At 34.5% G+C, this 19,088-nt stretch overlaps 1 protein-coding gene across 1 annotated transcript in view; it reads right to left on the bottom strand.

Annotated features, from left to right (window-relative positions):
- LOC137629429 (doublecortin domain-containing protein 2-like) overlaps window positions 1–19,088 on the bottom strand; it is a 192,144-nt gene that overhangs the window by 24,739 nt on the left and 148,317 nt on the right. The window contains exons 3-4 of the mRNA XM_068360674.1: window positions 14,352–14,403; window positions 8,184–8,356 (exon numbers count right to left, since the gene is read on the bottom strand). Of these exons, the coding sequence (XP_068216775.1) occupies window positions 8,184–8,356; window positions 14,352–14,403 (225 nt within the window). The remainder of the gene's footprint in view (window positions 1–8,183; window positions 8,357–14,351; window positions 14,404–19,088) is intronic.

The raw sequence follows: 19,088 nt of genomic DNA, 5'->3' as shown, positions 1-19,088 counted from the left end.
AGAGAGAGAGAGAGAGAGAGAGAGAGAGAGAGAGAGAGAGAGAGATAGGATTATTGATCCTCAAGAGGTTAAACAGGCCTTTGTAGATGGGCAGTTATTAGAGAAGGACAAAGGATGTAAAAAGACAATTTCAAATTGGTTTTATTGTTTGTACATCCACTCACTTGGGTTACTTATTTTATACATGCTTTTATTTCTATCGGTGATGTAATATTTTGTCTTACAGTTGAATGATCTAAAAACTCTTTGGCGGAATTTTTTGTAAAAATCTTCTTTTGCGAGAGTAAACATCCTACAGATAGAAAATAGGATCACGTAGATCAGTAAACAATTTTTTTATTGTTGTTAAAAGTTTTTTATTACTATTTTTCATAACAGCTTTTGGAGTTTAAGACATCAACATGAATTTATGAATAATTCATTTTTGCAAATTTATCGTAACGATTTTTTTAACGCAGATGATACCCCCCCCCCAAAAAAAAAAAAAAAAATAACATCAACGTTACACCTAATATCATATTCTCTTATTTCAACATTGACTAAAGAGACATCAATTAATCATTATGAGGAATTTAAAATATCTTTTTTGGCCCATTATTCTCTAGATCTCAACAGATTCTTTTAGATTCACACATACGAAAGATACAGACTATTCAAATAAAGTAGAGTTGTAATCATCGGCAAAATGAGTCTCTCACAACTGGTTGTACTTTTGTTTGTATTTTTTACCACAATTTGAGATATTACGGTTAAAGTTAACATTTTCCAACAGGCTGTATTTCTTAGAGACCCCCTTCCATTATAATGCTAGGTTTTGGAAAGTCTTTTCATGCTTCGGTTTTTTTTTTTTCTGACATTAAAAATTCTTATTCTAGGAAGTAGGTACATTGATTTCATCAATAAGTTCTTATACCAGGAAGTAAATACATTGATATCGTCATGATTATGAACCGATTTTCTTCCGTCTTATTAGTTCTTTCTGCTCAGCATACTGTACATCAGAGTTTCTTCAACTGAGCATATAGAAATCTTCACAAATCATTATTTCTCAAAATAGAAGATGATTAGCCAACCCCCATACATAACAGCCACCTAAAGGGATTTTGTTGTTTGAAAACCTTTAAGGCAGCATTTCTTTTTCAGTTAAATCGTAAGCTTCTTTATAGGTATGATGAAAATGTATGTCAACCAGTAGTTATATCATATATCAGGACATTAGAATATCTAAAAAAAATTACCATTTATAAGAATACCTCATAAATAGTGCAAAATATATGTCATTAATATAAATGTATTTCATATATCTTATGCTCTGTGATAGATATACATGAGTCGATTACTTTGTTGTGAGTTTGTGCTCACAGTTGATTACTTAACAAGAATAGCTATTGTTGTCACGGTGTCTTCGAAGGATGTCAGTTAATGATGGTCAATATAGAGTTCATTTTTGTTGCACTTGGAAGTCGTTACGGATCAGCTAATTAACTTCCAGCGATGTTATTTTCTTATCAAAGACAAGGACTTTTCATTAAGCAATGCCATTAGGCAAACAAAGAGTTTGGTAACCTAATTTGCCCTCACCGTGCAAGAAATAACATTCTTGTTTTTGTGGATGAGCATAGAGGTGCACTTACTGTACTTCCTTCCATTTCGATGCAATTTCCCTTAATGCAATTTCCTTCCAGATGCCGGGGGAAAAACTTTTGTAATTATGATGAATACCACAGCCGCCTGACGCGTCTTGATGATCTTGCAGGGAAAATCAAAAGGGGAAATTATGAGGTTCTCGGAACAATGGAGCCCTGGCCTCGCTTCCATTGTTTATTTCGCGGAACTATCTATCACGACTTTTGCTTCTGTTTTTCTGTCTTTGGGGGTCATATTCGGAAAAGAAAACACCTGTCATACTCAACAGGGTTATGGCAGATAGGCAGTATATATATATATATATATATATATATATATATATATATATATATATATATATATTACACATCAATATCTATTCCTATATTTTCTCAATATATATTCTTAAAACCTTCTTGCAGGCATGCTGTCAATAGTTTAGAAGAGATGATGTTTCCCTGTCTTACTCCTTTCTCAATCGGAATTTTCTCACTATGTAATTTTAGATTGCCGTACTTCCTGTATTGACATCTTCAGGTTTTCTAACATAAGACTCATCTATTCCTTGTCTTTGAAGGGGTTTCGTTACTGCTGAAGTTTTGACAGAATAGAAAGCTTTCTCATAGTCTATAAAGGCCATACATAGTGATTTGTTACACTGTGGATGTTTCCATTAGCTGGTTAATCACATGGATATGGTCAGTTGTTAAATACCCACTTCTAAAGCCTGGTAACTCTCTTGGTTGATTAAAGTTAATCTGACCTTCTACTCAGCCTAATATAATCTTTGTTAATATATCATACATTGATAAGTGTAAAGTTATGGGGCAATAATTTTTCAGGTTTTTTGTCCCTTTTTGCGTGTGTGTGTGTGTGTGAATTCGTATAAGGATGTTTTTCCAAGCTGTAAGTATAGAGAATTTTTACAAACATTTTGCATACAGTTAGCGAGTTTTACTACTATGGAATCTCCTCCTTCTATTATTAAATTAAACATTAGGCCATCTTTTCCGGGGGCATTTCCTTTTTTCATGCCTTTTAAGGATTCCTTACTTCTACTGTTCCGTTTGGTATCGGCTCAGTGGTTTCATTATTTCTATTGACAAAGTAATTTCTAATTTCTTATATGACTATTGTATAGCATTAGATAGGAAACCATTGTAATTTTTATCACTCTATCTCTTTTGTTTATAATATTTCCATATTCATCCTTTAAAGCAAACATCTGTTGGCTCTCTGTTCCAAGTCTTCTTTTCATCAATTTGATGCTTCGTTTATTCAGTGTTTCTTCAATTTTGGTGTGATTCTTTTTACGAATGTCTTTCCTATTGCTTTGGATAGTTCTGCCAATTCTATATGAACTCTCTTGGATTTTACCGTTATTTCCAATATTTTCTTTATTAAGTTTTGGTCTTTTCTGATAGTTTTCCTTGATCTTGTTTAGGAAATTTTCCACCGATCCTTTATGCTAATTTTAATACAAATTTTGTTAAATACGGTTAATTTTTTCTTTACTTGCTTCCATTCAACCATGTAGCTGGGAGTATCTATTTTGTATTGCCAAACGAAACTTATTACAAGAGTTTTTAGTTTTTTCTTCAAATTAACATTTCTTTTCTCTCCTTAGATTTAAACAAATTTTGCTTCTCACCCTTCTATGGTCGTTTGACTATAACTTGGTTAAAACTGTTACATCTCTAACAAAATTAACATTATCACTGAGAAATTAATCTATTCCGCTTTTTGTTTCTCCATTTGGGCTTATCCATGTCCATGTTTATAAAAAAGTGTTAATTTTTTAAAGATTGTTTCTTTCAGCAATTTCTATAAGCATGTCTCTTCTGTCATTTCTTGTGCCTACTCCAAATTTTCTCACTGATGATACTTTTCCTTTCTTTTGACCTACTTTAGCATTGAAATCATCTAATACAAATGTAAATAGAGTTATATGTTTTTTTTTTCATAGATATCTCCAGATCTTTATGAAAATTTTCTATTTCTTCCTCTGCATGGAATGCTGTTGGTGTATACGTTTGAATGATCTTCAGTTTATATATGTGTATATATACATATATATATATATATACATATGTATATATATATATATATATATATATATATACATATGTATATATATATACATATGTATATATATACATATGTATATATGTATATATGTATATATATATATATATATATATATATATATATATATATATATATATATATATCCTCTTACTTTTCAAACTAGTGTTGTCGCTTAACTAATAATAATAATAATAATAATAATAATAATAATAATAATAATAATAATAATAATAATAATAAAACCAAAAGCTCAGTAGGATCCCAAATTCAATATACGCTAATTGCAATGTCAGCAGCTGTGTCGGCGCAGTGAAAATACATATTGTCAGAGATATAAATTTCAAATAAGCCTACTTGTTTCCAAGTATTCAAATGACTTAACTGGAAGGTCTTGCAAAGAAAATGATTTCATGGCATATTACTCGATCAGTAAGCTAACTAAAGCTATGAACATGGAATATAATTATCAACATTAAACTACTTGACTAATTCGGTGATCAGGGTTCAATTTCTTTTTTGAAATTGATAGTCAAGTTTTGAATAATAGAGTAAAGCAGATTTCTGAATTGATGGTCTGTTGGAAATTATTGTGTTATTGCTGAATGACAAGAAGGCAGGACACAAGTGAGGGTAGCTTAATCAGTTATCCGTTGTTCAGAATTTCATCTCCCATCATACAACCATTGTATTGTATATATTACTTAGAAGAACTGCATATAGTGCATCAGTAAAATTCTTTAATCGACTACCTATGCACTACGTTTTTGAGACCATAAAGCAATTATTTGAACCAAATTCAACACCCAAAAAGTATATCATATATGATACTTTACATTAGTAAAGTGTTCGCCTCGTATTCTCATGCCAGCAGGTCGATCCCAGCCCGGGACCGTGTCTTTAAGCTGTTTACTGGGGAGGCCACTGTTGTGGTTGGGCACCACAGTAGAGGGTTGGGACTGACCGGCTGACCGTCTGGTAAGTATCTATTCTGATAAAACTGGATCTGAAACCAGACACATTTACCTTTAAATGGAAAGTTTTACTGTATATATCATCTCAAAGCTGTAGAAAATGATAGGCAATGACCTTTTACAGGTTAAGACGCTATGAATACGACACAATATTTCGAAAGAAAATGCCAGATTTACACTGCCTGAAGATTTCACATTCAACTACACTAATAATAGAGTGCTGCTCTAGAAACATAAACTGCAAACTCAAGAGGGAAGAATATCCCTTAGTCCTAAAATAAATTTTATTGCTGCCAATAACAATCTGGGTCCAGAAACACAGGGCTCAAAGTACTCACGTCTGGATTCAATATAAAGCAGAAAAATACGATATTCACCTCGCGCTTCGTGAAAATAATTCATTAAAATATCCTTTCGACAGCTTTGATGCTTAAATTGTATTAGCTGGATTTATTGAATTTGGTCTTATGGACAAACTATGGGCTGAGGGAGGTCACTCTCCTCTCAAGTGTAACTGATGGGAAAACAATAGGAAGTAAATATTAGAGGAGGTTGAAGAAAATAAGGAAGAGAGAGAGTCAGTGTAGAAGGCTAAAAAGTAGGGATGCTACAAAGATTCTTCAGTAATGCTTACAATGCACCACGTAACGTGAACTGACGGAACTAAGAACGCCTACGAGGAATTAGGTTCGACTGAAAGAATTGTATTGAAATGCAAAGAAAAATCTGTTTTACGTCGAATATTTATTTGAAATGAGAACATCATTTCTAGAGGCTCTTCCTTTGACTCATTTTAATGGAAAAGTTTTCCCGCCTAATTAGCAAATCAACAGAACAAAATATCCACTCGATCATATACAAATGGCCATTAGTGAGAATATTCTTAATTATCAGAGGGCTAACTCATTATTAAACTCTCTCTCTCTCTCTCTCTCTCTCTCTCTCTCTCTCTCTCTCTCTCTCTCTCTCTCTCTCTCAAAACGTCACACATATAAACTGGCTGAGACAAACATGCAATCAGAGGAATGGCTCTCTCTCTCTCTCTCTCTCTCTCTCTCTCTCTCTCTCTCTCTCTCTCTCTCTCTCTCTCTCTCTCTCTCTCTCTCTCTTGTAGTTTATTTAATTCCTTATTTCCTCTCCGCACTGGACCATTTTTCCTGTTGGAGCCCTTGGGACTTAAATCATACTGCTTTTCTAATTAGGGTTGAAGCTTAGCAAGTAATAATAATAATCTATAAATTAGCTGGGACAAACATATTTCATCAGAGGATTGGCTCTCTCTCTCTCTCTCTCTCTCTCTCTCTCTCTCTCTCTCTCTCTCTCTCTCTCTGTGTGTGTGTGTGTGCCTTTAATGTGAGTCACACAGCTGGATATGTAACGTCATTGCTTGTCTAAATTGCCTGTAAAATTAATAAAATATAAGACGGAGGATTTTTTCCTCTCGTACTTTCTAGTCTTTCATATCAGATTTTTTCCTTTATCCTTTCACTTAATGGACTCAATAACACCTCATAAATCTTCTACCTACAAAGGAAATCATAGATAAGTAACTTCTATCACCTAGAAACATAAATAACCATTTCTGTAACATAATGAAAATGCTAAAACCCAAACCTGAATTGTCCTGCACGTAAAGTGTGCTTGTCCGCATATATATATATATATATATATATATATATATATATATATATATATATATATATATATATGATAAATTTTGCACATTTAGACGTGTTTTTCATATTCAAATAAGCCATATATATTTTTGATACATTAATGTCTGGATTCTCTTAACGACCTCGGAATCAGAGCCCAGGCGAAATCACACAAAGACAAGAGCTTGTGACCGGCTGGGAATGGAACCCTGGTCGGCAAGGTTGTATAGACAGTGACTAAACCACTTCGTGGCCAAGTGGTTTAGTCACTGTCTATACAAGCTTCCCGACCAGGGTTCGATTCCCGGCCGGTCACAAGCTCTTGTCTTTGAGTGATTTCGCCTGAGGCTCTGATCCCGAGGTCGTTAAAAGAATCCAGACATTAATGTATCAAAAATATATATGGCTTATTTTTATATATACACACACACACACATATATATATATATATATATATATATATATATATATATATGAATATATATATAATATATACATATATGTATGTATATATGTATACATGTGTGTGTGTATTTGTGGGTGAGAGCCCGCGTGTGTTTATAAGAGAGAGAGAGAGGAAGAGAGAGAGAGAGAGAGAGAGAGAGAGAGAGAGAGAGAGAGAGAGAAGGTGAACTTATGCAGTGATGTAGCTATAAATGCTAAATGGCCTACAATTCGAGACCATCTTGAAAGAAAGTTTTCTGAAATATTAAATATTTCGAAGCAAAATTACTTTTCTTAATGACCAGCTGTTGCCTTCAGAGAGATGTGTGTTTGTTTACTACATATCTGAATTAATTCTGAATTATCATCTATGTAGAAAACACGCTTTTCACACTAATCGACACTTTATAGAAATGAGATTTCTCAATTTATATCTCTCAGTTCATCTGTCTACAGTATATGATGAAGAGTTACAAGTGAATATTAATTACAGGTTTTGGAGGGCAGACTATGTCCAAAGATCTACAGCAGGCTTCTTATCTTTATAAATAAACGCCTTATCCCATTGATGAACACTGGAGCTTTGTGTGCAAAGGAAGAGCAGATTTGACTTTAAAATCATTCCGAGTTTAAATCAAGCATTTTTTTCAGAGGTAATATAAGATATGATCTTTCTGAATAGATTCATATTTAGGCTCTGTCGGAGTATAGTCCTTATTGCGTATTTTATTTAGATAAATGGATATGAAAAAAATAATACATTGAAGAGGATCACAAACGTAAAAATGCATCTTCAGGATCGCACGAAATTTATTACTATTATTATTATTATTATTATTATTATTATTATTATTATTACCAGCTAAGCGACAACACTAGTTGGAAAAGCAAGAGGCTATAAGCCCAAGAGCTCCAACAAGAAAAATAGCGCAGTGAGGAAAGAAAATAAGGAAATAAATAATCGATATCAGAAATAATGAACGAATAGAATGGAATATCTTTAAAACAGTTACAACAAGTAAAACTACATTAAGGTATTTGCTGCAATTTTGAACGTTTGAGCCTCACCTATGATCTTACTAATGAAATCTTAACTCCTTGTTAATGTAGGAGATTAAGAACAAATCATCGAAGCATAATTATAAAAGAATATATCTGTGAAATTAAAATCACAAGTTCGACAAATGTTTTTGCTTAGTGAATAGACTCTGACAAATGTATAAACACACAAAGCATAATGACGTAATATACACAACGCCTACTTTATAATGTAGATGAGACATGAAATGAAATGTTTAAACCTCCTAATTTCTCTCATTTCATTAAGATATGATATGATTTCGCCTCTATGAAACACAGAAAGGCGATGTAAAGGGAATTTAAACCATAATATACTAACCTTTTGACCTGTCCTTGAGGTAAGCGAACTTTCTCTGACAGCCTGTAGAGAGCCTGATCCCAGTTGGAGATGTCTGACTTCGAGAACTTGAAAGGTACAGGGACTCCGCCTTCCCCATTCTTGAACACTTTTATGTTGAAGACCTCATTTTTCAACCCTGCCCGATGGATGGTCTATAAAGGATAGTAAAACTGATTAGACAACAAGGACACACTTGCCATCTATCAAACTCTTATAAGCGAAAATCAAGACTAGGAGACAGGTTGGTCTTGAACATTCAAAATATAGAGCTCTCCAAAATTCTTTAGCATTTTTATATACATAAAAAATCTGATAGGTTAAAAGGATGAATAAAGGTATGAAAATTTTTATTTCTTATGATATCTATATGATAACTATAATATTTTCCAATGGCTACAACAAGAATAGAATAAAAGCTATGACAGCGGTTATTGGAAACACTTCACATTAGCCCTGGACTCAAATAATAACATTTTGAATAAAGAAATTCCAGAAATCTAGAGGATCAGCCAGTGTTGATATATCAACCGTTCTGTAAAGAATCTGTTGATGACAAAATGGTCCATATAAATCTGTTAAATCCCTCACATGTTCCTCACATGTATCACATAGGTATTTTTGGTATATTGAATTTTATGGCTTTATTATGGAAGCTTACTCTTAGTCGTAATTCCCACTGTACTGGTTTCTACTTGACCTTTCCCAGCGAAGGTGGATAGTTACGTTCAGTACACTATTCCTTAGCTCACAAGACCTCTCAAAAGGGATTACATGATTTCGCTGACTTTTGGCTCCAAGGTTTGAATTGGAACTGGATTTGTATTCAGATTTTGATATGGATCCACAATGCAAAGGTTTGATTTCTTTTGCAATCATGATAGGAAGTCATAGTTGAATAATATTTTTCTCAAATAGATACAACTGTTTAAAGAAATTCTGGTAAAGACTTTCTTTTATTTTGATGATTACCTTTTCTTCGTTTCACAGATTTATCCTTGTACCATAGGTATGGCAAAGCGATGATGTTTCATTCTTATTGTATAATGCGAATTTTGGTAATGATACCTTATATGTCGCAGTTGGGTGTTACTCTACTTTCTCTTTCTTTGTATGTTTAATAAACTAACCACTGTTGCCTTCCTGATGATTTTTTATTTTCAGTTCCATATTCTATTTATATTCCTAAGTTTTCGGTGGGTGTTTCAAATACAGTCATGTGTAGTAGGTTGGCTAAAGCACCAGCCACCCTTTGAGATACTAACCCTTGAGAGTTAATGGGTCCTTTGAATAGCCAGATAGTAGTTATTGGTGTATTTGATTGGAAAGATCCCATTGGATCCATCTCTGGTTACTGCTCATATTTCTTTTGCCTACACATACAGAGAATGGTCTTGCCTATTATTTACAAATTCTCCCCTTTCCTTATACACCTGACAATGATAAGCAAATCGAACAATTCTTCTTCAGTTAATTGGTTATCTACTGAAATGGTTCAGTGGATACTTTACACTTTGTATGAATAGAATATAAGCTTTAGCTAAGGAAAGCTGCAGCTCTTCTAGGAGAACATTCCAAAATCAACCTAATTTTCTCTAGTCTTCAACTGCCTTTTTTTTCGAGGTCTCTGGCTTGAGAACACTCTCTTTTTTTCTTCTCCTTTTCAGATGACGTGTTAGGCAACCTTAATAGAAGGGCCATGGATGCCTGATAGATTATTAAGAAGTTGACTTTTCCCTATATGCTCCTTTATCCAAACCATCGTTATTATCCCTAATTCAGTAGTAGTGGCAATCCTAGAGAGATAATAAAAATTACATTGTGTGTTGGCTCCACTATGTTGACAAATTTCAATCAATATTTAGGATTTAATCTATGAGTTACATTTTAGTCCTGTACGTATTGTTTTTCTTATCATTATTGTTAAGTTTATCTTTAAGTATGATTGGACTTTTTGTATTCTTTTCAATTTGTTTTTCTGTCTGGATATACTGAGCAAAATCCAGGACCAGTGTATCATAGACTACGCCAGTGTTGTCTAATGTATTGTAATATTTATAGACTACTTATGCTTCAACTGGAAAAAAAAATAATATATGATCTTGAAAGGCAAGTGCCCTCAAATCTGGACTCCTTAACAGATTCTTCTTTGCTTAAACCAGATAGCTCTGTCACTCACTGTCCAAAGGAAAAGGGATCGCGTTTGGCTGATGTGTTTCACAATAAGCGGAGCAATGAAAATCTAGATCTTCATAAGTGTCGTTTTCCTGAAGCTAAACTATCTTATTTTAGTTATTAGGTGCTGTGAAGTTAAAACTCTCTTGCTGAACTTTCATTTTTATGGAGGAGTAGAACCTAATTGAATTGTTTTTCTTGGCTTTTTATAAAGACTGCTGACTTCTTTGTACCTAATTTGTCTCTTATATTTTGCAAGATAGCAAAAAGATGTTATGTATGCACTTCGGATGAGAATTGGCAGTTACTCAATTAGGTAAATATGTTTGTGGTAGTTCTAGCCCTATTAATTACCAGCCAATTTCCATAACTCCCATCTAATGTTTATGAGAGTTTCTATGTAAAAAAGTTTTAATAATTATGTTGACGGTGACCACGTGTTCCCTAGCTTTCAGTTTGACTTTCATATAAGCCCTGGAGCATGCGATGCTCTTCTTACAATTCCATTTGATGTAAAAAAAAATTACTGATTTTGGTCTGGGAACTTTTATGATCAACCTTGATTTTATTGCTGCCTTTGATAGCGTTAATCTGGAGTGACTTGTTTTCAAATTTAAACAGATGGGAGTCGATAATACTTATTTAGCATCACTATTAAATTTTTAAGCAATAAATTGCAAAGAGTACTTGTTGAAGGGTGTCATAGTGACTATAGGAATGTAATATCTGGTGTGTCTCAGGGGAGTGTTCTTGGCCTATTAGTTTTCATACCATATAAGCATGATATCTGGTTTACTTTACAAAACAAGCTTGCTGCCTAATCAGCTGATGCTACTACTATCTTTGGATTAATACCATCTCCTGCCGGGCTGAGTCATTAGCAGCCATTGCCTGGCCCTCCTTGGTCCTAGCTTGGATGGAGAGGGGGCTTGGGCGCTGATTATATGTAATATGGTCATTCTCTAGGGCATTGTCCTGTTTGATAGGGCAAGGTCACTGTCCCTTGCCTCTGCAATTCATAAGCGGCCTTTAAACCTTTAAATCTACGGTTGCTGAATCCCTTGATAGACATCTAGCTAAAATTATTGCATGGTGCAAATTATGGGGTATGATAATAATAATGATAACGATCTTCCCAATCTGACGGTTGAGTTTTTAGAACTTCAGAAGTTCAAACTTGCTTCAAATGCCTTTCTGATGAATGGATTAATATAAAGCTTTTCATAGAGTGATTGGGCCAGATTTGTTTTAAAGTTGTCATTTTGATATATTTTTTTTTTTATTCATTACTTCCCGTACTTAGTTCACCTGTTCTTTCCTATTTCCTTTCAACACTGGTCTGCTTTCCCTGTTAGAAACTTTAGGCTCGTATGTATCCAGCTTCTCCGACAAAGGTTGTAGCTAGGCTAATAATAATAATAATAATAATAATAATAATAATAATAATAATAATGATAATAATAATAATAACTATAGAACATTAGAATTTAGAATTGAAAATTCCAAACAGAATTTTCCAATAATTTGCTCTTAGGGATATTGAAACAATAGAAAGATTGACAATAACATATTATTGATGATAGGCCTACAAAGGGACCTAAACTGCACTTCTTTACAAAGTAACCAGCCTTTTCCTATCTAGGTTGCCTTGGAAGGCCACCTAACCCCTACTTTTAATGCTCGAATGAGATCTTGCATGAAATCGGGGAATTAGATATTAGACGAAAGGTGAAAACGAAAACGAGATAGAAGTCTATCTGCCTCTTTACCTGGATCATGGAGGCTTGATTGTAAAAAATAATAACAATAATAATAATAATAATATGCTAGGTAGTAGGTTGGCCAGGGCACCAGCCGCCCGTTGAAACACTACCCCCAAAGAGTTATGGGGTCCTTTGACTGGCTAGACAGTACTACATTGGATCCTTCTCTCTGGTTACGGTTCTTTCTCACTGCCTACACATACGCCGAATAGTCTGGCCTATTCTTTATAGATTTTCCTCTTTCCTCATACACCTGACAACACTTCGGTCAAGGGGTTAACTACTGCACTGTATTTGTTCAGTGGCTACTTTCCTCTTGGTAAGGGTAGAAGAGACTCTTCAGCTATGATAAGCAGCTCTTACAGGACAAGGACACTCCAAAATCAAACCATTGTTCTCTAGTCTTGGGTAGTGCCATAGCCTCTGTACCATGGTCTTCCCCTGTCTTGGATTAGAGTTCTATTGCTTGAGGGTACACTCAGGCACACTATTCTCTCTGATTTCTCTTCCTCTTATTTTGTTAAAGAATTTATAGTCTATATAGGAAATATTTAATCTAATGATGTTACTCTTCTTAGAATTATTTATTTTTCCTTGTTTCCTTTCCTCGCTGGGCTATTTTCACTGCTGGGGCCCCTGGGCTTATAGCATTCTGCTTTTCCAACTAGGGTTGTAGCTTAGCGAGTGATAATAATAATAATAATAATAATAATAATAATAATATAATAATAATAATAATACCAGTGGCATGGAACCTTGTAAGGCAATGCAGCATGTGTTAAGCTTGAGCTTAACGCGAAAATTTAGCTTGGTAGTGTTGGTACTGGCGAGATTCAATAGTTTGTGGGTTACCAACATAACTGTCGTACAGTGGCTTTAAATTCATTAAAGTTCGCTACCCTGCTCTAGAAATAGAAAGTCTAACAAGCTTCCAGATACCACTGAATAATCTCTATTTTAACAAAGAAAATCTAGTAAAAAAAGGGATTCTGTGTGTTTTCTAGACACATTTTGTGATGGATTTGCATGTTTTTGTCCAACATATATCATGATCTGTGATCGAAGACAAATAATCATGATGAAACTAACGACTCTTTTATTTTATATACAATACACGCCAAATGAAGCGAATGACAACGCAATGAAACTAACAAGGACCTGACAATTCATCTTTGGATGAAATAACGAAAAACAACGCATTGATCATTGGTAATTAGCCCTCGTATGCTGTAATGATGATAAAACGTGATGAGCTCATTATCATGGTAATTCGTTATTCGTAGAAGAAGGAAATTGGCAGCGATTCATGTGCTGGTTGCTAGACGTCCCTTAATTTACCAAGAACTGCGTTCGCATATAGCTCTTAAGAGCATTATTATTATTATTATCATTATTAATTGCTAAGCTACAACCCTAGTTGGAATAGCAGGATACTATAGCCCAAGGACCCCAACAGGGAAAATAGCCCAGTGAGGAAAGGAAACAAGGAAAAATAAAATATTCTAAGAACACTAACAACATTAAAATAAATATATCCTGTTTAAACTATAAAAACTTTAACAAAACAAGAGGAAGAGAAATTAGATAGAGTAGTGTGCCTGAGTGTACCCTCAAGCAAGAGAACTCTAATCCAAGCGATAGTGGAAGACCATGGTACAGAGGCTATGGCACTACGCAAGACTAGAGAACAATGGCTTACCATAGCTAAAGAGTCTCTTCTACCCTTACCAAGAGGACTGAACAAATACAGTGCAGTAGTTAACCCCTTGGGGGAAGAAGAATTGTTGAAAAACAAAAAAATCTCATGTGATGACATAAAAACCTCGTGAAAGATTTTCTAAGACTCTGATCCTTTTATCTAACGTTATTTCGTCTTAAGTAAGTCTATGTTAAAAATATGATTAATTATATTAGTAATGAACCCAGCGGACGTCCTTAACAATACAGAAATAAGGAGGAACTTGTCTATATGCTTGAAGGAAAAGGTTATAATGAGTTTTAGAACGTATGATATGATTTTTGAAATAGCGTTTTAAACATATCTTCTCAGCTTTTACATTATAATGGCTAATGCTCTTCAAGCTTTTCTAGTTTTCCATTACTACTTACCTTTGATTTTTTTATAATTATAATTAGGTATATCAAGAAAAAAAGAACTTTTAACCTAAAAGTGAAATAAAACATAACCAGAAATTTAGACGACAATTCTTACCTTCTGGCCGGCGAACTTTTTCTTGATGCCTGGCTTTCCTATGTTCTCATATCTGTAAAAGCAATAACAAGACAATTTATTACACTGATCTGGAATATTGAATCCATAATTATAATCATTTAGATTTGATGCAACTATATTACTTTATCTCTCTCTCTCTCTCTCTCTCTCTCTCTCTCTCTCTCTCTCTCTCTCTCTCTCTCTCTCTCTCTCTCTCTTATTGAGAGTACTGTTGTTCCATGGAGTTAGAAATCCTTCTCTCACTAGATTGTCATCTTCTAACCCCTTCCCACACATACATGCACTCGTGTGTGTATATATATATATATATATATATATATATATATATATACTGTATATATATGCATATATGTGTGTGTGTTTGTATGTGTGTGTATGTATAACGTGCTAAGCGGTATACTTTAGCAATCCATGTTTACCATCGTTTATATAAGTATAAGCGGATGAGCAACCTGGTGGAGTAACGAGAACTTTGAGTAAACTTTAGGTGTGGGTGATATAGCCCCCTAACAGATTGGGTTTAAGGCGATGCCTCTTGGAGGATCTTACTAGAATCAGCATGGACCAACAAGGATCACTTGCCCTAGTTAGATAGGCACTGTGTACTCCAAGGAACTGGCTATCTTTCAATGACATTAGTCAGTCTATGGAAAGATAAGATGACAGAATGGGCCCCTGTCCCGGGCGTATCGGGGTGATAAGAATTTCCCAGTTTATAAATCCTAAAGAAAAAGGGTAAATTGCTAATTTAAATGTTAGAACCATGAATCGGATTCGGAAGTTACAGCAAGTGGTGAATGAATATATGAATTAAGGTTTGGATATCTTGGCCCTAATTGAAAAACGTTGTAAGGGGATTGGTTACAAAATCTTAGACCAATGCAATGCATACACACACACACACACAAACACACACACACACACACACACATATATATATATATATATATATATATATATATATATATATATATATATATATATACTTTGGAAGAACAGATTTAGTTTAAAGAGAATTTGTAGGTAGATAGTGGCACTAAGACCAGAAAAGGCATTAACGGAATAGAGATCTGTAAATAGTAGGTTGTTACTTGCAAAGTTTAAATCAAAGCAGTGCAATAGGAGTATTATAGTTTGCTATGAACCAACAAATGATTCCCCTTAAGAAAAGAAAGATGAATACTATGAGGGACTGCAGATTGTAATAGATGAGATCCCAAAAAGAGATAGGAAAATTGTGATTGGCGATTTCAATGCAAAAGTTGGAAGACGTGATCAAGGTATAGAGAATGTGATGGGTTTTAAGGGTCTTGGCGAAGTTGCAAATGAAAAGGGTGTACATTTTATGAGTTTTGTTTTTTCAATAAACAATCTTCTTATTAGAGGTACTCTTTTCCAGCAGGACTTCCACAAATATACATAGACTTCATCATGTAGTTATTACAAAAATGAACCAGATAACATAGCTTTTAATAAAGAAAGAAGGACTCTGAGAAATATAAAAAGCTATAGAGGTGCACATATCTATAGTTATCACCAGCTCCTGAAATTATAACTGAAAGCACACAATAGAAATGTAGATAGAATACCTAGGTTTGATACAACAAAGTTTCTAGAAAGTGAACGCAGAGAAACACTTGCAATTGAATGTGGGAATCGATTTGAGACTTTAAGAGACGAAGAACAGACAATAAACGAAGAATGGTGAGAAATTAAAGACATATAAGTCAGTTGGTAGCGAAGTTTTGGGACATTCAGGTACAAGGAGAAAACCATGGATATCAAATGATAAATGGGATACTATAAAAAGAAGATAAATAGGAATTGATTGTTGAAATATTCCGAGGAAGTAATGATTATCATAAGGTAGAGCATACTAAATATTCCAATATTGATAGTAAAATGTGGCATGAAGAGGCAGACCCTGATGAATGTGAGCTAGGAGTATTGGTGAAAATGGCAAGAATAAAGAGATCTGACTGATTGCAATAATTACAGATGCCTCACATTTACGTCAGTTTTCATGGAAGTATATAGTATGCTCATTCTAAAGAGACTAGAAAAATTAATGAAAAGCTAAGAGATGAACAAGCAGGATTTAGAAAAGGTAGAAGTTGTAATGACCAAATTTTCATTTTACGACATTTGGTGCAGCAATGCGTAGAAAATAGAAATACACTTTTGATGGCATTTTTGGGCTATGAAAAAGCCTTTGATTTTGTGCACCAACCAATTTTGTGGATATTCCTACGTTATCATAGAGTTCCTTTAAAATGTGTAAATTTATTGTCTGTTCATGATCATAGCAAGTGCAAAGTTAATGTTAGTGGAGCCCTGTCAAATGAATTTCAAATGAACAGTCGAGTACTCCAAGTGAATGTGCTACCACCTATATTGTTCATTCTCCTCATGGATTTTGTAATGCATAAAACAGTTGGGGATGGCTGAAAAGTATTGGACTGGATTAGTAACAGGAAAATAGCGGACCCAGAGTATGCTGATAACGCTGTCCTCATAAGCAGAACACCACAGGACTTGCAAAGCTTGCTCACCAGAAGGCATAAAATATCATATGTGGTTGGGCTTAAGATAAAAAGAAGGAAGACAGAGATGATGAGAACGGAACATGGAATGGAAGATGAAATTCATTGGAACGAGAAAGGAATAATGAGGTGGAATCATTTAAATATTTAGGAACTATGATCTCTTATACAGGGTCTTTAGAATTCAAGTTTAATGAAATATTGAAAAAAGTCAAATCAGACAATGGCTAGGTCATGTAAAATTTAGAAAGCAAATCGCCTGAAATTACATATAAAAATCCGGTAATATACCAGTATAATGAGATTGGCGTTCCAATATGGACATGAATCGTGGTATGACAATGAAACATAATCCTACAGATTTTGTAGATTTGAGAACAAATCCTTCAGAAGAATATTGGAAGCTAAATGACAGGACAGGATTAGAAATGAAACTCAAGTGCCATATGTGGATGAGATCATGGTGACGGGTAGATGGAGATGGTTTGGGCATGCTCTTCGCATTTTCCAAGAGAGATTAGTTCACCAAACTTTCAACTAGGCTCCACAAGGCACTGGAAGAGTTGGAAGACCCAGGCCTACAAAACAGATGACTATGAAGCGTGAAGTAGTATATGATATATGGAGAAGTATTAATTCTAAAGTTCAGGATAGAGACGACTGGCGAAATCTTACTGAGATCCTTTGCGTCAATAAGCGTTGTTGGAGGAGGTGATTTTATATATATATGTATATATATATATATATATATATATATATATATATATATATATATATATATACCCACACACACACACACATACATACATATATATATATATATATATATATATATATATATATATATATATATATATATATATATATATATATATATTGTAAGTAAGCCTTAGGTTTTTATAATGTATTAGCTTACTTAGGTTAGTTTTTAAGTTCCTCTTTCATTTTTGAAGGCTGTAAAGTTCATGGTTAGTTCGCCTTCTTGTTAGTAGGGGTCTCCTCACTCCAGCGGTATTTTTGTATAGTCTTGTTGACTAATCCTCCCTGTTTCTCCCCTCCATATTTTGGCTCTGCTGAGTTGACTTAAGACCGGGTTTCCAAGCTGCAGGGAGTTGGTATCTGCACCCTGATTTGTGAGCCTATTAACTCTGGATTTACAGCAAGTCTCTGAACGAATATATATATATCTTCACATCAGCTGGCCGTTACTTCACATTTCTGCCATTTTATTATTGCCTCTGGTGCAGTACTTGCCAGAGGGGCCTCGCTTGGCGACGGTAAGGCGTGTCATTCATTTCTTGTAAAGTATTGACCAAGATTATTGGGGGATCCGGCGTCCATGATCATGAATGAGTATGATTACGGCTGTGCTGCAGTGTCAGATTAATTTCCTGTTGGAGCTCGATAATGGTATTGAGAGTTGCCGTCCGCTGCCCTTATTGAAGTACTTATTGGAGGAGACCTTCATCATCTCATCATCCGTTAGCATGTAAAATTTAGGTTATTCCTTTCTTTTCGTTGTTTTCTATTCCTCTCTGGGCCCCCTTTCCTCCTTCAGAGGTTGAATGTGTTGACTGATAATTTGGGTATATGTTTCGTAAGTGGCGTTTCTGATTTAATGTTAATGATGAGGCCTAGCTATTACTTTCTGTATTTTATTGAATTGTAATATATATTGGTTTTTATTTCATTGTTTTGTTATCCCCCTTGAGTTATTCTTGTGCTGCATTTACCTGGGCTTGCTTCCACCTTTGTGGCTTGCTGTCTTTTCAACACCTAAGTATTGATTATTTATGGTCCTGTAGACCTAGTGTGTGTTGTGGTCCAACGAGGCCATTACAATTGGCGACCTTGCCAGGATTGAGCATATCCTGTGGTGTTCTTGTTGCAGTGCAAGCGTAATTCTTGGGGTGTTGTTATTGTTAGGTGGCATGGTTACACCTCCTCAGTGTTTGGTTGGTTGGCGCTATTGCAAGTGAAATAATTTTGTTATATGTAAAGTGTTGTAATTACTTGCAATCAAAATGGATGACATGAATATTGTAGAGTTGCTTGAAGGAGAGGGATGGCAGGATAGGTTGGCCGAATTAAACAAAGAGGAGTTAGAAAGTGTGGCAGATTTTTTTGAAGTGGAAAGAACGGTAACAATGAAGAAGGGTATACTATTGCTAAA

Source organism: Palaemon carinicauda, chromosome 37, assembly GCF_036898095.1.
Source record: "Palaemon carinicauda isolate YSFRI2023 chromosome 37, ASM3689809v2, whole genome shotgun sequence".
In the NCBI taxonomy this organism is placed as follows: domain Eukaryota; kingdom Metazoa; phylum Arthropoda; class Malacostraca; order Decapoda; family Palaemonidae; genus Palaemon; species Palaemon carinicauda.
The sequence above is the reverse complement of the archived record's forward strand: the minus strand, read 5'-3'. Positions and strand labels throughout refer to the sequence as shown.